General features: G+C 36.1%; 1 protein-coding gene and 1 pseudogene across 5 annotated transcripts in view; one reads left to right on the plus strand and one right to left on the minus strand.

Annotated features, from left to right (window-relative positions):
- Smarca1 (SWI/SNF related, matrix associated, actin dependent regulator of chromatin, subfamily a, member 1) overlaps positions 1-21959 on the plus strand; it is a 74126-nt gene that overhangs the window by 19781 nt on the left and 32386 nt on the right. For 3 of the 5 annotated variants that reach the window (XM_005401264.2, XM_005401270.2, XM_005401267.2), the window contains exons 10-17: positions 6995-7104; positions 8510-8736; positions 9677-9798; positions 12328-12363; positions 13285-13437; positions 14780-14912; positions 15478-15626; positions 19212-19331. In XM_005401264.2, the coding sequence (XP_005401321.1) occupies positions 6995-7104; positions 8510-8736; positions 9677-9798; positions 12328-12363; positions 13285-13437; positions 14780-14912; positions 15478-15626; positions 19212-19331 (1050 nt within the window). The remainder of the gene's footprint in view (positions 1-6994; positions 7105-8509; positions 8737-9676; positions 9799-12327; positions 12364-13284; positions 13438-14779; positions 14913-15477; positions 15627-19211; positions 19332-21959) is intronic. The other 2 variants (XM_005401265.2, XM_005401268.2) reach the window with 1 other exon arrangement.
- LOC106150345 lies at positions 4444-6942 on the minus strand (annotated as a pseudogene).

Consider the following 21959-nt stretch of genomic DNA (forward strand, 5'->3'; position numbering starts at 1 on the left):
ATATATAAAACATATCTAACTCTTTTAGGAATATTTGTTTGTGGTGCTGGGGTTTAAACCCAGGGCCTTGTGCATGCAAGACAATAGCTCTACCACTGAGCCATATCCTCAGCCCTAGGGAATATGTATGGAGTAAAGAAGCAGTGCAGTTTAAGGCATGGGGCAAGGGGATTGGAAGTGAAGTCTTCAGTGGCGTGTGCATGCATAATCAGTCTTCAGGGATTGTCATGAGACACATGTTCAGAAAATGGCATTAACATGATCTCAGAGTGGAGTTTCTGGCCTAGTGATACCACAAGGTCACCCATCAGATACCTGAGGAAGCCCAAGTGAAGAGTCAGTGGTTTTGACTGAAATGGCCTGAAAACTATGAAAAGTAACCTAGTGACCTATCATCATAATCCATATGTCAGAAGTATTTTTTTCAGTAAAGCCAGTGGGATATTGATAATCTTGTTTGTAGTTCAACTGAGTGTCCTGCAGAATGAATGATTTAAAAATCAACTAGAAGAAATAACTAAGGGGAAATATAGGGTTTCAGAGTCCAAAGTAGAAAGTTGGTTAGTGTGAATGAGACTGAGCCTGTCCTCCATGAAGTCTTGGAGTATGAGGTCTCACTCTTTTGTTAGTTGTATTCTTGAGAAGTTGAATGTTCTGAGATGCTGCTGAGCTGGAACAGGTGCATATTTACAATCCCATGCTCTGCTTTTAGTAAATGCCCATCAGATGGGCTGTGGCCCATGGAGCAAGGGGTCATTTTTTATTTTACTTTTTTCTGAGGCAAGATCTCATTTTGTAGTTGAGGTTGGCCTTGGACTCACTATGTAGCCCAGGCTGGCCTCAAACACACAGCAATCCTCCTGAGTACTGGGATTACAGGCGTGTACCACCATGCCCAGTTTGGGGTCATTTTTTTCAAATCCACATCCACTCACCCTCACACACAATACATGACACTGCTCTCCTGCTACACTGTATTTATACCTGTGAGTCTCTTTTTCTTCCCTTCACAGCTGTCTTCTTGAAAGAGTACTTACCTCTCCTCTACTACCTAACTTCTGGCCACTCCTAAATCCATTGACTACAGGCAAGTGAAATCTGTCTCACAGTCTTCAGTGATTTTTTGCCTCCTGAATTCAGGCTATACTTTTTGGTCTTACCTTTTCTGTACTATGTAGCATCTTACCTTTTCCGTACTATGTAGTACTGCTAATCACTCCTGCTGCTGAAAACTCATTCCTGCTTGGTTTCCCTGGGAAATCCACTCCATGGTTTCACTTACCACCTATATATTATGGATAACTCCCGAATTTACTTCTTGTATCTTTCTCTTAAGCTCTATACAGTATCCCTCTCTTATCCATGGTTTTATTTATTTATTTTTATTTTGCTTTTATTTTTATTTTCCGTGATTTTAGTTACACAAGGTCATCTACAGATTAAAGTATTAATCAAAAAATTCATAACTGTTAGGAGGAACACATTTGCATAACTTTGATTAAAGCATAAGTTGCAATTGTTTTATGATTAACTTATTAGTTATTATAATCTGTGGCTGTGCTGAATATATAAATGAAGCTTTATAATAGTTGTGGGTGTATAGGAAAAATCATAGTGTATATAACATTCTGTACAACCTCCTCATCATCCTCTTGCTCCTCATTCCAGACTGCATTCCCATCTCCACAAAGTGTACCTTGTTTCTGATCAAATTCCTTTTATTTGATCTTTAAATTACTTGTCATTCTTTATGGCTGAGTAGTACTCCATTGTGTATACATATATTACATTTCTTTTATCCAGTCAGTTTTAAATGGGCATATAGGTCACTCTCAAAATTGAGCTCTCATAAATTTTGTTACAGCAGTTTAACTCTTAAAAATCTCTCTTAATACAAGCGGCCCAAATCAGAAACCAGAAGTTTTACTTTATACTCTTCCCTTTTTAAATCTCCTATGAACTTTAATAATGAGTTACAGTTTACTAAATATCTCTCATAATTAATATCTACACATGTACTACCACAGTATCCATACCAGACTTAGAAATAGGTATCATTCTCTATGTTGTAGAAAAACATTAAAGTATGCAAATAGATATCATTCTCCATGTCATAGAAAACTTTAAAATACGCTTACCATAAATATTTTTTGGATCAACGAGTAAAGAAATTTCAGGTTATTAATTTAAAGAACTTGCCTTGGATCCTGACACCTAATCAGGGACTGAGTGATTTCAGAACCATCTTGGTCTAGGGTTGAATTCTGCTTCTGCCATTTATTAGCAAAGTGACTTCGGTGAAATTAGTAACATTGAAATAATCACATTTCACTGAAGTATTTATCACAAGGAGCAAATACTACATGTAAAGTTCACAGTACAGTGTCTGGCACATTGTAAGTAGTACTCTACAGATTGGAACACTATTATTTTCTTGTGATAGAATCTGTCTTCTAGCTATACTGATTATCTTTTTTCTCTATTCACTCAGCTTCCTTAGCATTGAGTTATTTTCTCCTTATTTATGTAACTACTTTGAACTGATCTGCATTTTAATTGCATTTTTGTAGACTTTTTGATCAAAGCTCTGACTTCAGATTTCCCCTTAAGTTTAGATTTTTTTATATTGCTGAAGCTTTTAAAACAGTAGAGTTTTCAGAAGCTGGGTGTAGTGGTGCATGCCTGTAATCCCAGCACTCTGGAGGCTGAGGCAGGAGGATCTTTATGAATTTGAGACCAGCCTGCGCTACAAAGTGAGCTCAAGACCAGCCTGAACTGCATAGTGAGACCCTGTCTCAAACACACACACACACACAGACACACACACACACAGTTCTCCAAGCTGGACATGGTGGTGCACACCTGTAATCCTAGCACTTTGGGAGGCTGAGGCAGGTGGATCACAAGTTGAAACCCATTTTGGGTCACTTAGTAAGACTCTGTCTCAAAAGAAAAATTTTTAAAAAGGCCTGGGTCTGTAGTTCAGTGTGAAGGGCCTGGGTTCAATCCCCAATACTCATTCCCTTACACACATGCACACACACAAACATGCACACTCTCACACATACACACATACACCGTATTCCTTAGTGCTTATTCAGTGGTCAAGTCTTTTTGTCTTAATTTTTTTTAAATATAAAATGATGGGGGTAATTATTTAATGACATAGAAAAATAACACGAAATAAGCTGGTTATAAGTAGTAGGCAGAGGATGACTTCACTTTTCATACAAAGTAAAATGTATAAACATGCATATAAAAACCTGGAAGGTCACGTATCAATAGCATTCCTTGTGTCCAGGGAATATTCTTTCTTTGCTTTTGGGTATTTTTTGAAATACAGTTATTTGTGAAACAAATAGTAGTAAAGAAACAGTTATTTTGTGCCAGGAATTAGGAACCCAAGAAGCCAAGCCAGATGTTCAGTAGTCAAAGTCTGAAATACAAAGAGGTCCAGCCAGGATAACACTGGTCACATAGAGGTGGACACTGTTTTTTTTCCTAGTGTAGTGCCATTTATCCAACTCCTTTCTCTACACTTGATGCCCTCTGCGTAAGTATATTTAATGAGACTCTTATGAATATTAAATGGCATGATAGCAGTTTGAATTGCTACTAAATTTAGCTATTTTGAAGTAATACACCACAAAAAACTCACCAGAAATCAAGTGGTCCTACACAGAAACACATCCCTGTGTTTTCTGTTCTCTGTTGATTTCAGTTTTTGCTACACATGTAGTTTGTTTCATGGACCTGGAAGAGGTAGTTTTTTTCCTCACAAAGAATCTAACAATGGGGGCTGGGGATTTAGCTCAGCGGCACAGTGCCTGCCTGGCAAGCGCAAGATCGTGAGTTCGATTCCTGGTACGGGGGAAAAAAAAAAAAAGAAAAAAACAAATCTAACAGTGCACACTGAGCACTGTCTCAGACTTGGTTTTAAGTTTCCTGATAACTGCCTTTGTCTTCTAAGTATGCTGCAGAGTTAGAAGTTTTTACCAAAGCCCAAACTACCTCTCAATAAGCCTAAATATTACCCTTCTTTATTCTTTTTAAAGGAAAGCTTGTTGTTTAGAGCCAGGAGCATCAAAACAACACCGTTTACCTACAGCTGCTTCTTAGGCATCTCTCGAAGCGCTCTGCCTTTTTGAACTGCAGCATTTTCAGGAGTTGTTCCCATCCACTCTTGAGGTCCAGGACACAAAATCAAAAAGCAGACCTAGATTTTCTTCTGTATTACCACCACCTGTCCAGCATACTAAGTCACTCTGCATAGTAAGTTAACATAGCAATCAATCTACACCACAAAAATCTTCATGTAGTATAAAGGAAAGGGCCAAAAAAGAATTATATTGGTAATTAAAACAGTAGCAAAAAGTTTTGCAGGTAGTATTTAAAATTAAAACATTGTAGGATCACAAGCAAAGATGAGAAAGACTTGAAGGGCTACAAAAATTTCTTTGTAAGGGAAAAAAGTTTAAGAGAGTTACTCAAGATCAAGGGAATTTGGCTTCCGTGAGAGAACTGCCTGCTGTCTGATGATTTCTTGCTAATGTGTTTAAAGATTTTGGATTCTCGATTTTCTTGCTTTTCTGATAGCCGAATCCACTGCTGCCTCCTCTCTTTTTGCGCTTGACATCGCTGCTGCTCTCACTGAGATCAGCAAAAGGACGCACCTTGAGACCAAATGACAGAGCAAGCTGGGGCAAATTTCCGTTATTAACATAAAATATCTGCTTCAGAGAGTGGGAATCATTTGCTCTGTGTATGACTTGCATGCTTCCTGGGCTGATTTATGAAGAAAGTAGCTCTTTTCAATCACTTTTTCAAGCTGAGATTGGATGTCAAAAATTTTAGACCAGGAAAAGTCACATTTACTTAATGGAACCTTGGATTGCTTCAGGTAAGGAAGGCAGCCCAACTCTTCAGGATGTAAAATGAGCAAGATATGCCCTTTTCTGCTTAGACTGCTGGCTTTTCTATCCACACAGTGAATATATTCCGTAGGGTCATCTGGAGGGTCATACTGAATGATCTAAGCGACTTCAGTAATAGTCAAACCTTTTGCTACCACATCTGTACACAAAAGTATGCCTGAATCTTCAGTACAGAACTGGGAGAATGTCACTGTACACTTATTTTGCTTTTGCTTTCCAAGAATGGCCAAGTCTGGCAAATCAATGTAGTTCAGCAACTTGTAGTGGTGTTTTACAGATGTGCAGGCTGAAAAGGAGACCATCAGTTTTTTCTTTCGGTCCTTATTAAGGAATGTAAAGAGCAGAAGGAATCTCTTTTCAGAGGGACATATCCCTGCTGAAGACCATCCACTGTGGCAGTAGTTTTGTCATCTACACCAACATACAGTGGCTCCTTTTTTGAAGAAATCCTTGCTTGGTCTTCAACTTTTTGAGTTTGCATGGAAGAAAAGAGCATGATCTGTCCACATATTGGCAGAAGTTTAATAATTTTATTCAATTCTTCCTCAAACCCAGCTTCCAAGGTACGATCTACCTCATCAACAACCAGACACTGTAGGTTTTTATACATAAACCTTGTGGAATATTGCATACCGCATATATGGTCCAGGAGGTGGTCTGGTGTGGCCGCAGTGATGTTGATCCTATTAGTAAGTTTCTGTGCTTCCGCAGATCTGTTATTGCCGCCCATTATCAACCGTTTGTGTGAACGTGGTGAGTCATCAGTTCTTTAAGAACACCAAAAGTCTGCATGGGCACTTCTGTGGTAGGTGACAGAATAAGGGCCCCTGTTTCATTCCTGGGATGAACTTTAACTTAATGAGTTCAATCACAGGGATGAGAAGTGCCTGTTTTTGCAGCTGTTAACAGATCCCTGCCTTCCAGGGGTGGTCTAATAGTTTTATGTTGCATTTCAGTCATGTTTGTGAAACCCATTTCCTTTATTGCCTTCGGAGTGTTTTCATTGTCAAGATTAGATAGAGAAGCAAAAGCAGTATCCTGAAAAGCTCCTGTCAGTCCCAGGGGCAGGCTTGGCACTTGCAGTCACCTTCCTCACCATCTGACTTCCCCACACTATCTTTAGATTGTTCAGGGGTCTTGGTGCTTTCTTCAGTGTTTTTTTTTTTTTTTTTTAAATCAGGCCCAGCATCATTCACGATTTTTCTCTTTTTCTTTTTCGATTCTGAATCAGGAGACCATGTTGCTGCTTCTTCATTGGTTAACATAGGAGATTTCTGGGGGGCCTTTCGAATGTTGACATTTTCCACCATTTCTTCAGGCTCATCTCCACTTTGAGCTTCTGACAAGCTCACATTCACAGTATGTTTTAGAGATTTTTAAACTTTTTTTTAACACTCCCTGTTTCTTCAGGCTCCTCTTCACGTTGAGCTTCTGACAGGCTCGCATTCACAGAATGTTTTAGAGATTTCTTAGCATTCCCAACTTTCCCTGTTTCTTCAGGCACAGCTCCATTTTAAACTTAGGACAAACCCACATTTATAGAATGTTTTAGGGATTTTTAAACTTTTCTTCCAACTCTTGTTGTTTTTTTGGGCACATTGCCATTTTGAGTGTCAGACAGGCTCACATTTGAGGCTCCCTGTAACTTTAGGTTCTGCTGCCGCAATTTGTGGTACTGTTCACTGATCTTAGGCAGGAGTTTCAGGCAAGTGTGATATGCCTTCACGGAGACACCAGGTTCTTGCTGTCTTAACGTTTAATGTATTTTGTGCCATCACATCATAAATGTCTATGTTAGGTCCTCTAATTTTTTAAGCTGCTGGGAATTAAACTGCACCTTGTGAATGCTAAGTATGTGTTTTTCCCCTGAGCAACACCCCTAGCCCATTGTTCTGATTTTCTAATGGCCTATTACTTAGTGCTTCTTTACCAAGAAAGTTGGAAACTGGTATTGGTTGTCTGATTATGCAGTGGGAAGTAAATTTCACAGTGTTGTTAATAAATACATAGTCCGTAATATTAACTGTGTTACACGTTTTTACAAGAGCTATCACTTTTAGGTTTTAAAACCATTTTTGTTGCGTCGTATAAAAACTGATGTAGAGAAGAGTCTGCCTCCTAAAAAGGAAATAAAGATTTACTTGGGACTGAGTAAGATGCAACGAGAATGGTGAGCTATTGTATTTCCATTTCCATTTATTTGTGTTTGTATGTAAGAACTTACTGAAAATTAGCTTTGTAGTTGTTCAGTTGTACCTTTAATTTAAAAATTACATCTTATATATCTATGGTAAGTCATATAGTTCAAATATAATAGAAAGTATCTTATTTGACCCCTGAGAAATAGTAAAGATTTTGGAGTCTATAGTTCTGTGTTTGAATTCCATGCATTGCCTTTTCATAGCTATTTAGTCTGGGCAAGTTACATAACCTGTTTCTTTTCTGTAAAATGGGAATAATAATAATTAGCTTATGAGAATGATTTTAGGGTTAGGGGATAATGCCACTGGTATACTTGTTAGTTACAGTTGCTTTTTCCATCAGTGAAAATAATTATAGCCATAATGTTACTGATAATGAAAAATTTGTGATTGTGGATCTTACAGAAATAGAAGCTTGAATGGATTGATAAATATAAGCAAAGCAGAAATTGACAAGGGGAGTCACAAAGAGTCATAAATGGAACATGTTAGTAATATAACAGTTCTGCTAAAAGAAGCAAAATACTGCTTGCATGAATAGCAGTAGGTTGTAGTTATAAAACCTATAATGTTTTTCCTATTATAAAATGAGTATAGAGATTGAGTATATTGTTTGAACTCATATACAAGCTCAAACTTTGCTTTGTCCCTTTTTATGACCCCAAGTAAATTTAACTTCTTTCATTTGCCTCAGTTTCTATCTGTAATACAAGGATGGTACTAGTACAGACTTTAGAGTTGTGAAGTTTTAGGGGGGTGAATCATACACATTCCTTGACATAATATCTGGCACTTGCATTCAGTATGTCTTGGCTGTTACTATAATTATGTACTGTTATTGATCATTTACATTTGTAGGTCTCTTTTTGCGTGAATGAAGTTCTAGAAAAGATAATGAAAAAATGTTTAGCAGGATAGACAAAAAATGACCTGTGAAGATAAGAATAAGAAACTGAGATTGTTTTTAGCTCAAACATGTTTTTGTGTTGGAGACCAACTTTTAGTAAATTTTGTAACGAATGAAAAATTCTCAGATATAATTCCCTGAGTCATTAGCAGCTGGTGGCAGTTATTACCAGTGGATAAACCAGGAGCAAACAGGTCTGTAAGCAACATACAAGTTAAAATGTTAAAATCTTCATTAGTTTCTTGGTTTTCAGATTTAGTCTCAAAAATTGTTTTGGTGCCTGGGATTGAAGCCAGGGCCTCACACATGCTATGCATGTGTTTTATCACTGAACTGTACCCTTAGGCTTCAAGTTAGATTTCATTTTGTATCTTTAAAGAGGAATCTAATCTAATTGTTAAGGGAAATTCTCTTTATAGCCTTAACCATTCTAGTAGTTGATGATTAATTATAGCTTAACATTTTAGGTATACAAAAATCCTGATGAAAGACATTGATGTTTTAAACTCTGCTGGGAAGATGGACAAGATGAGACTCTTAAACATTCTGATGCAGCTTCGGAAGTGTTGTAATCATCCGTATTTGTTTGATGGTGCTGAGCCTGGCCCACCTTATACCACAGATGAGCATATTGTCAGCAACAGTGGTAAAATGGTAGTTTTAGATAAGCTGTTGGCAAGACTCAAAGAACAGGGTGAGTAGTGAATTTTTAATTAGCATGGAATAAATTCATGTTAATTATTTTTATATGAATAAAAACTTCCACATTCATTCATTTATTCACTCGATTAGCAGACACTGTTGAGTACTTGCCATTTTCTAGGAATTGTACTATAAATTGGGTGTTGAGAGGTGAATAAGACAATGGTCTCTGCCTTGGACACACCTACAGTGCAGTGAGGAAGAATAGTTGTAGTTCACTGTGATGAGCGCTATGATATATTGAGACATTGGGAGTTGGGAAAGTCTTCCCAGGGATGATGTTTGAAGTGAGCACCGGATAATGTGTAGGAGTGAACCACGGGACAAAAGATGAGGAACGGTTTTCTCGGGCAGTGAAACAGGTGTGAAATAAGGACTAGGGGGTGCTTATACTGTTTGGGTTAGTGTGACGGTTGGTGAATGTGGGATGATGGATGGGGTCTAATTGTGCAGGGTTTCTTAAACCATGCTTTCAGGAGTTTTAGACTTTTATTTTGAGGGCAGAGAAAAAGTTAAAGATTTGGCTGTAGAGAGTGACTTAACTAGAGCTGTTATGTTAGGAAGCCAAGCAGGCAGCAGCATGGGGGAATGTACTGAAGATGAGAGACTAGAACCAGGAGACTAGTTGGGAAACTACCGCAGTAGGTCAGTGAGAGATCACATGGACCAATCTCTTATCCTTAGGACAAAGCAAAGGCAGACTTTGAGTCACTTCAGTATGTGTGGAGCATTTTTGAAGACGTTAAAATTGCATGACTCAGCAGATGTCTAATTTTGTATGGCATCCTTTCATGGTGTGTGTGTGTGTGTGTGTGTGTGTTTAGTGGAGTGCTGATGTGCTACATATTCATGTACAGTAATTTTGTTTTTTTACATTTCAAGTCAGTTTTACACAAGGTGAATAATTTGCTTTCTTTGGTGAAACGTTTTAGGTTCAAGGGTCCTCATTTTCAGCCAGATGACTCGCTTGCTAGACATTTTGGAAGATTACTGTATGTGGCGTGGTTATGAGTACTGTCGACTGGATGGACAAACCCCACATGAAGAAAGAGAGGTGAGAAATAGAAAATAAAACAAGACTTCAGAAATCAAGAGTTCAGTTAAGCATTGTTTTTCATGAAGCAGTTTTGACCTTTTGCCTTTTTATTAGCTAAGGCACATTGACTTTCTCACTGCCACCTCTCCAGTCTTCAGTTTGGCATCCATCCCCCTAACTCTTTACAGAGCATTCTTCCCAAGGTCTTTGAAGACATACTCACTTACTTAAAGGGTACTGCATCATTCCATCCTTATCTCTTCTAACCGTGCTATCTTCGTCCCTAAATGTTTCCCAGCTTTCAGACTGACCTCTGATTCTATGTTGTCCTTTCTGGATTTGAATCTTCCTGTAGAGCTTTGCCATTTGGACTGTTGAATAGCTGAGATCTTGCTGGTTTATGAGCAACCCTTAAGACTCATGGAATGTAGTAGTGATCTGTGAAAGGAATAACCTTGGTTTTAAAGGTCATTTGTGAGAAGTTAAATATGACAACATAGGTATGGTGCTTAGGATGAATTTTGTATCTCAGGATACTGAAAGGTTAGTTTATAGGAAAGAATCATTCAGCCACTCACTATCCAGTATTTGCTTCACATCTGGAAATTCTTACAGGGCTTTAGGTTATTCCTAATAAATTCCATGGGTCTAATGCATTTTAAGCCCTTTAAAGCACTGTTTTGGGAAAGCTTTGCTAACTTGTTTTCTGTGATCTTGCAGAGCTCTGTCACTGACTTCCGTTTTAAGTCTATGCTCAGGCTGTTGGAAAAAAGTCATGACTTTATTGCATACTGGAAAATGCACTGAATTTGGTTTCAGAAGACCTGAATTTCAGTAGCAAAACTAGTTTGTACTGTATGCAAGCCATTTAATTATCTTGAGTTTCTTTCTGTTTAACTATTATAAGGATGAACACTTAGCATCAGCAAATAGGTACAAACACAGTTTTAGACTACGTAGTACAGTGCATGGCACATATCATGAAACTACATAGGTCTGTCTTGGCTTCAGTACCCCTTTTCAGGTTGCAGGATTCTCAGCCCACATCCCTCTCTTTCTGTAGCTGTGAGAGCCACTCTGTGTCTTGTGTGCTTTCTTTTTGAAGCCTGGTTGTAGCGAAGGTATTTCTGTTATTCACAGTAGGGAAATGGTTGTGATGGCACTTACACATAAGGGAACATTTCAGAGCATAATATGTTACTTTCTGCTGTATAGGGTTTTTTTGTGTGTGTGTGCTGGGAATTGAACTCAGGACCTTGCGCTTGCCAGACAGGCACTTGTGCCACTGAGCTATATCCCCAACCTATTGCTGTATAGATTTTTAACTCAAATCTCTGAGAGGGCAATTTGAAGCTTTACTTGGCTTTTGCTGATTTGTTCCCGAGGACTAGGTTCTCAAAATCTACATTAAGCATGGCCTGTCTAGTACCATTCAAGATGAGCCTTCTTTCTAGAATGAAGAGGATACTAAGGTAGAATCTTTCTGACTGTACTTCTGATTACTGTCTGCTCATTACCCATTTGTATCTAAATTCTGGTCTTTGAAATTTCAAATGAAGTTTTCGCTTCATACTTTGAGCTACATGTATTGAATTTAAATATAGCAAAATCACAGCTGTCTACTTTTTCTTGAAGATGACCTGCTTTTCCATAATGTTGTTGTCCATACCATCATTTCATCTATTTTTCCAATGAGAAGGGGAAAACTACATTTGATTCCTCACTCTGATTTTGTGCAAGTGCTAATGAAATAATTGTTTATCATTTCTTAGATTTGTTCTTTATTACTACAACCCGATTCAGGTAGCTCACCTCTGGTCATCCTGTGACATAATTGGCCCCCTTAGTTTTATAGGGAAAGAAACTAACATTTTTCAAGCAACTGCTGTAGGCTAGGTAACTTAAAGTTTCAGGTGCATTCTCCCATTAGCCAGGTGAAGTATTGCTATAACTTTCTACATGTGAAAGTATGTTTCAGAAAGGTTAACTGCTTGTGCAGAATCATAGATGTAAGAAATGGTAGAGTTGTGATTCACACCCTGGGTTTTGCTATTTCCTCTATACAAGATGCCTCTCACTACACTATGCTGCTTTCTGTACTACCCCTTTGACATGCTCTGCTGACTACGGCAGCGGGGTCACCTCCTCTGCCTACAGCCTTGACCATGCCAATCCATTCCTATACAAAAAAACTTCCTACATTCTGTGAATACATGAGTAATATAGAAGTGCTAAAGAAAATTTGGAAAATGTATTTCTGGCTAATCATTTTATGAATGTATAAAACATATATGTAATTTATATAATATTTACTATAAAATTCAGTATCCTGATGCTTTTTACTCAAAATGATATTGTACTTTTGTCAGTAAAAAGTCATTGTAAAAGTAATTTGAGGATAATATTTCATCCTATAGATATACTGTACATAAGTTATCCCCTTATTGTTGATTACTTAGGTTATTTCCAGTTTTTCACTATGATAAATGATGTACAGTGAAAATCCTTACACATAAATTTTGTGCTCATCTCTGATTATTTCCTTAGGATAAATTCCTAGAAGTGGAATTACTGGGTCAAAGGGTATGAACATTTTTAAGGCTCTTGATGCATATTGCCAAATTGCTTTCCAGAAAGTTTGTACCAATTTAAACTCCCAGCAGCAATGTATGAGAGTGCCGGTCGCACCGCCCCCTCGTCAACATTGAGTATTATCATTTTTTTTAATTTTCAAAAATTGGTATTATGTTGTTCTAGTTTGCATTTAATTATTAGTGAGATTGAACATTATTCTTGTGTGTTTTGTCTATTTGTGTTTGTTCTGTGAATTGTTCGTGTTTTGGGAAATCATTTTTCTATTGGAGTCCGTATTTTTCTAATTAATTTGTGTGAGATCTTTATAAAATGGTTATTAACATATCATTAATCTTTAAGATTCTTTACTAAATACACCTGGAATGGACTACTTGATTTTCCTCATATTGACTTGTTTGTTCCTTGTTGTCATAGTGATAAAAGCCTTACCTTCTTACTGTGTCTATTATCTACTGCTGATTCGCATCTCTAAACTTCGTTCTCTCTTGGTTGATCATCTAAGCCATGTCCACTTTCTCAATCCCTCATAAGCTAATGGGATTGAAGTTGGGATTTCTGATATTCTACTCTCCAGATACATTTCTGCTCTTATTCAATTAGGACATTTTCACTATTGTTGTTTTAAAAGAATCTAAATTAATTACTTGCTTAGTTAAATTTGTCTGCTATTACTCTGTCTATTGATATAAGCTTTCAAAGATGTTCATTTAATGTATTATGTTTTCTACAACCATTCAGAGTATGATATATAGAAAATGTGCGTAAATATTTTTGAAAATCAATGAATATTATAAAGAATTTTTAGAAAGAATATTATAAAATGTGTAAAGATTTTCTGTCTGCATGTTAAAATATTTTTAAGACTCTGGTAACTTTTTTCTCATTTTTGTTCCTTTATTAATGAAAAAGGAAGCAATAGAGGCCTTTAATGTTCCTAACAGTAGCAAATTCATCTTTATGCTGAGTACCAGGGCTGGAGGTCTTGGAATTAACTTGGCAAGTGCTGATGTGGTCATCCTCTATGATTCAGACTGGAATCCACAGGTTGATCTTCAAGCTATGGTTAGTAATCTGTAATGATGTCAGCAATTTATCATAGCTCGGAATATTATTGTTATTATGTAGCACAAAGGTAATTTATGATTAAAGGATAACAATTTGGGGGAGGTTTTACAGAAGTTAGGGTAGGTTATCCTGTAAAGTCAAGTCACTGAGCTAACTGAGAAAAAGAAGAAATGAAAACAAACACATCTCAAATCTTGGGTTTTGTCATCAAATAGAAGTGTTAGGTTTTTTTTCCTGTTCCTGAAAATTGGAGAGGATACTAACATTTTATAGTAAAGAAATGTAATTTCAGAAGTAAAAAGATGCAAAATTGCTGTGCATCCAAAATCCGAAGAATAAATTAGGGCTATTGACTGTCTTTTTGGAAACATTGAAAAGTCATATACCAATGAGGTATAATTTAGAATTCCTTCCTTTTATAATAGAGAATTGAAAAATATTGACCTCTAGGATATTTTCAAATCATAATTATCACTACTTAACATGAATTCAGACTATGTTATATATAACCGAGTTAAGAGTAAGCCCCGGTAAGTTATAGTGGTACTGAAGTGGAAAACCTGGTGGCGATAGCATTTCATTTCCTTAAAAGTAATAAGTCTTCCAGGACTTATTGCTGGTTGGAGTTTAAAATTTTAAGTGTGTATAGGTGATTACATTCCCTTTTAATGTACTCTATTGAAACTTCATTGGGTTTTAGCACTTTATATTTAGTACAGGGGTTGTTTTGAACCCTGTTTCATTAGTGTTTTTTTCCTCTCCTGCCCTCCTCTCTTTATCAATTTGCTCTATCAGTTCCCATGTTTTAAAATCACTATTCTTAGGTTACCAGAAGTTGCCACCTGTAGCCTTTGCCGGTTATAAACCATAGGATTATTCTAGACCACTACATAGTAAGGATGTTAATATCCCACTAATTTTTACAACCTTTTGCTACATAACCCTGTATTGCCTTGGCGAGCAAAAAGAACTGCTTGATAATGAGATAAAGCAGACTTTTTGCCACCATAGCAACCCTTGCTATCTACTTTATTCCTTGCTTATAAAACTCCTTGCTAACCTGGAAGATGTTTGTGTTTAGTGGCTTAAAGTTACTTAGTAACTCAATACAGAAATTTTTGCTGCCTCTTGTCCTCATCTTAAATGGGCTTTGCCTTTTGTCCTTCTGGAAGTCTCTTAGTAGTGGCAGATTTCTTTACTCCTAGGGCATCTGTGGACATGTTTAGCATTCATCATCCTCCTTTCAAAAGTTATAGGTCTAATGAGATGAACTAATTTTACTTTTAGAATTTTACAGCATGTATGGCTATACTCTAAATTTTAGGACTCTTTCTATTAGGATCGAGCACATCGTATTGGCCAGAAGAAGCCAGTACGTGTATTCCGTCTCATCACTGACAATACCGTTGAAGAAAGGATTGTAGAGAGAGCTGAGATAAAACTGAGACTTGATTCAATTGTTATACAACAAGGTATTTATATGTATAACCTTAATTAGGTGGTTTTTTCAAAAACAAATTTCTTTAAAGGAGAACACTTGTAATAAAGTTTTGCCAAAATTTACAAGCTTAGAGGAAAAAATTGATTACAAGATGTGAATTGAAATCTTCCTAATTGAAAACCTTGTATTCAGTATATGGAGTAGTTGGACATAACTAGCTTGTTGGTATGTCTCTGGGATACCTTTGCAAGTATCTGATATTATTTAGCGGTTAGGATGTTTAGCTATACAATACTTTACTTAGAGGGTATCTTTGTATACAAAGAAATTTGATCTGAAAGGCAAAGTTTGGACATGAAAAAGAAGTTTCTTTCCTTCTGGGTTTTAACTGAAGGAAATTCATGGTGTGAAAGAAAATATGGTAGAAGGAACACTTGTAAGGCCGTCATTAAACAATTTTAAAGCTCACTGATGTTTTCTTAATAAAACTGCTTTATGTATGGGTTAATGTGACATTATCTGAATAGAGCTATTAGGCTATGCTTTCTTTGAAATAAAATTGATTGACTGCATGCAATTTTAATTTTTATTATTAGGAAGACTCATTGACCAACAGTCTAACAAGCTGGCAAAAGAGGAAATGTTACAAATGATACGTCATGGAGCCACCCATGTTTTTGCTTCTAAAGAAAGTGAGCTGACAGATGAAGACATTACAACAATTCTGGAAAGAGGGGAAAAGAAGGTTAGTTAAAATAGCATTTGTTTTCCTGATGGATTGCTTTTAAAAATGAAAATATTTCAGTGTACTTCCTGTGTTTGCATTGTTTTCAACCACATTTCAAATAACTCGTGTTCTAAGAACCTGTAGATTTATTTCAAGGGATACATTGTGTTTTAATTTTTAATTTGGTGAGAAAGACGAAGCACTGGAGTTTAAAAGGAAGTGACCATAAACCTCACGCATATTGAAAATAGTGCTTTTGCCATTATTGTACTGAAATCATAGGTAAAAGAGTTGTATTTTAATTGGTACATTATGGTCTAAGTTTGAGATTTTCACCAGTGTATTTCCTGTTAGAACGCTGGAAAATATAACAAAGAAATCCACAAAACCCATTGTCTAAAGTTTATTTTAGGAAACTATCTGTTGAAAATTCCTACGGATTCAAAAGTTTGGAATTGTGATTGAAAATAAGAAGCAAAAACGTAGTGTAAAATAAATTGCCATGCCATCAACTTGAAAATAATTTTCTTATGTACAAAATCCTGACAAATAAAATTGATCATATTTTTACATTATTTATGTTGGAACAAGTTTTGGACATATTTTTAGCAAAGTATGAAGTAAAGGTTTTGAAAGGCTATATGTGGTATGTTTCTTTGAAATCAAGAAAGACATCATATGACCCTCAAGTTGAATTCAAAATGCAGAAGTAAAGGCATTTTTAAATAACTTCAAACTATTCTACTGGACATGGAAGCATAAAGTTGGTTGAGTTCATTCTACCACCAATATGTGACTTTTTCTAATCAAGACTTGTGAAGAATGGATTGAATGAGCAGCATGGGCAATATTAACATGCATTACTGATAGCCTTCAAGCCATTTATGATATGCAAACTAGGCTTATATTTTTAACTCCTGCTGCACTAAAGCTATTAAAAGTATTACATAGACTTTGTCCTTTTTATCTATGAACAAAGTAGCAAAGTTGTGCAGTTACCTAACATGATACGAATTTTTATTTTTTGACAAAACTAAAGTTTAATGTTAATTCCTTTTACAAAACAATTTATTGTAATGTATTGATCATCTGCATGCAGGGAATTGGTATTACTAAATGGAATAGTAAGTTAACATCCTTTTTTTTTTTTTTTTTTTTTTTTTGGTACTGGGAATCAAACTCAGGACCTTGCACTTGACAGGCAGGCGCTTGTGCCGCTGAGCTATATCTCCAGCCCCCTAACTTCATTATTGAGCCAAAAGAATAAATATTTCATTTTTATTGTATTTCATTTGCTGGCCTCTGACTTTTTATTATTGGCAGCTTAAAATATATATAATTAAAGAAACATGTACTTGATCTTATGATTGTGTGCATAAAAGTTCACATGAATTTTATAACCTAGTACATGATCTACCAAGAAGCTCCTCAGAATAAAGGCTAATTAGAAGAAAAAAATTGTATTTTTAAAGTAATCTTCTTTGTGCTAGAATATAATTACTCTGACATACTGTCTTATTTGCAAATCTTTTGTAAACGTTGCATAAAATATTAAAGCATTACTTGTGAAAGCAGTAGAAGTTGTTTCAGAACATCATGATTAATATGCCCTTTTTTACACACTGAATAATTTCAAACATAAGGAAAACTACACAGAGTAATGAGTGTCCATGTACTTATCACCCCTTCCCAACAGTTTCCAACCAGTCCTATACCATTTATATCCCCAGTTCATTTTCCCCTTTCTTGGATTATTTTCAAGTAAATCTCAGATATGTCATTTTAGCTGTATTCCACTACACGAAAATACTCTAAAATATAAGGATTCTTTCTAAAAGCATAATTATTACCCCAGTAATTCTTTAACAACATCAAATATCTAGTATATATTCTGATTTCCAATTGTTTCATAAGTATTTTCATTTTAATTAACTTTTTTTGGTGTTTTTGAGATAGGGTCTCCTTATGAAGTTCATTTGGCCTTGAGCTTATGATAATTTCTTGCTCAAGCTCTTGAGTGCTGGTATTATAGGCATATGCCACCATGACCAGCCTAATTACACTTTGAAAAAGTCATTCTTTAAAGAAAAATCAGTATCTATAGGATCTGCAATGGGCCATTGTGCAATATATTGTCCATATCTTTTAACATCTATAGGTTCCTCATTCATTTATGTATTTTTCTCCTAATTTATTTGGTGCTAAAACTGGATCATTTCCCTCTTGAGTCAGTGAAAGTATGGATGCTTTTTAACATGTTTACTATTTTAGTCCTTTTTATGTGGCTACAGCAAAATACCTGAGGCTATTTTATTAAAAAAAAAAGAGGTTTGTTTTTTTTTTTTGCCTGATAGTTTTAGAAGTCAAGAGCATGGTGCTGGCTTTGGCTCCAGTGATGGTTGATAGTATAGAAATCACATAGTGAGAGAGGAAGCAATACAGTGGACAGAAGAAGTCGTACTGGTTCTTTAACAACCCACTCTTGTGGTAATTAATCCAGTTACTCAAGATCAAGAGTATACTCTCATGAGACTCAACTCACACCTGAGAAGAGGGTAATCCATCTTAAAGTCTGAATCACCATCTCTAAAAGGCCCCAGCACCTCAGTACCATTATACTGGGCACTGTGCCTTCCAGCATATTAGCTTTTTGGGGACAAATCATACCCAGATCTTTACTGCTATGCCTTATATAAATTTATCGAATTTATTTTTCAGAAGATTTTTATTTTGAGGTTCATATCCTACATTTTCAACAGTCTTAGTCTTATGTTAGCATGTTTCATAATAGTATGCAAAACATATTGTTGCTGTTCAACTTTGCTTTTATTTTAACATTAACTACTTGTCAAATTAAAATTATATGATGTAGCTAGGCATGGGGGCGCACACCTGTAATCCCAGCACACGGGAGGCTGAGGCAGGAGGATCACTGAGAGTTTGAGGCCAGCCTGGGCTACAAAGTGAGCTCAAGGCCAGCCTGAACTGCATAGCGAGATCCTGTCTCAAAAAGACAAAAAAAAATGATGTAAATAATAATGTGTTTACATTTTCAATGATGAAAAATTTTAAAGAAAGTCTAAGTAAGAATATCTAGGCAGCACCATGCAAGTATTTAAAACACTTGAAATGAGGTAAATGTTTAAATTTTTATTATTGATTTTTGTGGTACTGGAGATCAAGCCAGGGTTTTGTATATCCTAGGCAAGTGCTGTACCACTGAGCTATCCTATCAGCCAAGGACAAGTTAAATTTATTTTCAAGTTTGATGTTAACATTACATTCCTACTTTCTAAATTTACAGACTAGATATTTGATTCCAAAAACTGACTTTTAAAAAGGTAGGTCTGGATATGGTGCCACACACCTGTAATGCCAGCACTGGAGAGGCTGAGGCAGGGAGGATTACTGCAAGTTTGAGGCCACTCTGGGCTGTATAGTGAGTCCAGGCCAGCTTGGACTACATAGTGAGGTCCTGTCTCAGAAAACAAAAAACAAAAATAGAAACAAAAAGTTAAAAAAAAACCATTAAAAAGGTAGAGAATTCATGCTTTTACAATTAATGTAATGGTAATTTTCTGATTTTAATATATTCATCTTCAGACTGCAGAGATGAATGAACGTTTGCAGAAAATGGGAGAAACTTCTCTGAGAAATTTTAGAATGGACATTGAACAAAGTTTGTACAAGTTTGAAGGAGAAGATTATAGAGAAAAACAGAAGGTAACTCTTTACTCTTAGCAATTACTTCCTCAAATTGGCACTTCTCCTCATAACTATAAAATAACCCTGGCACTTACCTAGTTCAATACTCTGCTATAGAGTGAAATTTGAGGTAGCTCAGATGTTGTCCTGCAAAAGCTATCTTTAATGTATTTTGGTTCAGTATCCTCATCATTTGCTGCTGCTGCTTTAGGTATCACTTATCTGAAATGTTTGGGATTGGAAATATTTTCAGATTTTATAAGATTTGTATAGACTTTATGGGTTGAACAATTCTAGTTTGAAAATGTGAAATCTGAAATACTTCAAAAAGTTTTTAAAATGGTTTGAATTTTCAGATTTTACATATGCAACCTGTATTATTACCTTTGCTATTGAAGGGCAATATAAGGTTTTTGTTGAGTTGTGAACTCAAGCTGAAATCTCAGCTCTATCAGTGATGAAATGACTTTGCGTACTCAGATTGTGACTTAGCAAATGGAGGTTGGAATAGTTACATCATAGAGTGATTCTGATGAGGAAATTAGTTAAAATTTATGAAATAATTAGCACAATGCTCAGCATTCAGTATTAAGTAAATGAGGGATAATATTGTTAATATTTAGTTAATTATATGTCAAAAGAAGTTTGTTATGTGTGGTCTCTTTTGAAAATAATACGTGTAACGTACATGAAGTGTCTGTGGTAAAAGACAGTTCTGTTTATTTTGTTTCTTTATACTGAAATTAAAGCTGTAATTTTATTTTATTTTTTTGTGATACTGGGGATTGAACCCACGTCCTCCACACTGAGCTATATTCCCAGATGTATTTTTTATTATGAGACAGGGCCTCACTAAGCTACTAAGTTGCAAGCTGAGGTAGAACTTGTGATCCTCTTGCCTAACTCTCCCAAAGTGCTGGGATCACAGGCATGGCCCATCTTGTCCAGCTAAGGCTGCAATTTTAAAGTTTTTGATGTTTGAAATGACTAGACTCACAGAATGATTGCAAGAATAGTGGAGTTTACATATATTATTCTCCCACCTTCCCCTAATGTGTTAGTTTAATTATTGAACCTTGGACACCATTTTTTCTTTCCCTAACGCCATTTTCCTATTCCCATGGATCCAATCTGAGATTACCCATTACATTTTTTTTTCTGTGTGGGAGATTGAACCTGTGGCCTTTGCACTTGCCCTGTATCCTCAGCCCTGTATTCTGTATTTTGAGACAAGGTCTTGCTAAGTTGCCCAAGCTATGCTTGAGCTCAGAGTGCTCCTGCCTTCGTCTCGCAGTGTGCTGGGGTTACAAGTGTGTGCCACCACACCTGGCCACTATTTTTTTAAAATAATAGATTTTATTTTAAAGAGCAGTTTTAGGTTCACAGCAAAATTAAGTGGGATGTGCTATGTTCCCATATACCCTGTCCCCTCCACACATATGGCCGCCCCTACTATCAACATCTCACACCAGAGCTGTGCGTGTATTGTAGTCACGAATTTATGTTAAAGTATTATTAACCCCAAAAGACCATCAGTTGCATTAGAGTCCTCTCTTGTGGTACATTTTATGGATTTTGACAAATGTGTAGACATATATCCACTGCCCTAAACATCCTATATGCTCTGCCTGTTCATCCCTCCTTCCTGGCAACCAGTGATCTTTTACTGTCTCCATAGTATGCCTTTCCCAGAATGTCATATAGTTGTATGTGGCCTTTTCTGATTAGCTTCTTTTGCTTAGTAATATGCATTTAGGTTTCCTCCATGTTTTATCATGGCTTTATAGTTCATTTCTTTTTGGCACTGAGAAATAGTCCATTGTCTGGTTTTACCACTATTATTTACTTCATTTACCTACTGAAGGGCATCAGGATTGACTCTAAGTTTTGGCAGCTATGAATAAAGCTGCTATCAACATCTGTGTACAGATTCTTTGTAGGCATAAGTTTTCAGTTTCTTTGGGTAAATACCAAGGAGCACGCTTGCTGGATTCTATAGTAAAAGTATGATTACTTTTGTAAGAAACTGCCAACCTGTCTTCCAAAATGGATATGCTGTTTTGTTTTCCTACCAAGGGTGAATGAGAGTTCCTGTTAGTTCACATCCTTGTCAGTATTTGGTGTTGTCATTGTTATTGAATTTTCACCATTTTAATAGTTGTGTAGTGGTATATCATTGTTGTTTTAGTTTCCAACTCCTTAATGACATGTTGAGTACATTTTCATATACAGTAAGTAATTACCATCTAAATGTATTCTTTGGTTCAGGACTTTTGCCTATTTTTAAAAAATTGGGTGGTTTAATTTTCTTATTGTTGATATTTAAGAGTTCTTTGTATATTTTGGATAGTGGTCCTTTCATCAGATATGTCTTCTACAAATATTTCTCTCACTGTGTGGGGCTTGATTCTTCTGATTTTCTTGGCCCCCATTGCATTTTTCTTGCTGTGTGTCCTTAGTGTCTTCTAGTCTGTGACAGTTTCTTAGTTTTTGTTTACCTTTCATGACCTTGACACTTTTGGAGAGTATTTACCTGTTATGTCATAGTTGATCTCTCACCTTGGGTTTGTTTGATTTTTTTCTCATTATTTGACTGCAATTATGCATTTTTGACAAGAACACCAAAGAAGGAATATTATGTCCTCA

This window comes from Chinchilla lanigera, unplaced genomic scaffold (assembly GCF_000276665.1).
Source record: "Chinchilla lanigera isolate Chin_1 unplaced genomic scaffold, ChiLan1.0 scaffold00072, whole genome shotgun sequence".
NCBI lineage: Eukaryota > Metazoa > Chordata > Mammalia > Rodentia > Chinchillidae > Chinchilla > Chinchilla lanigera.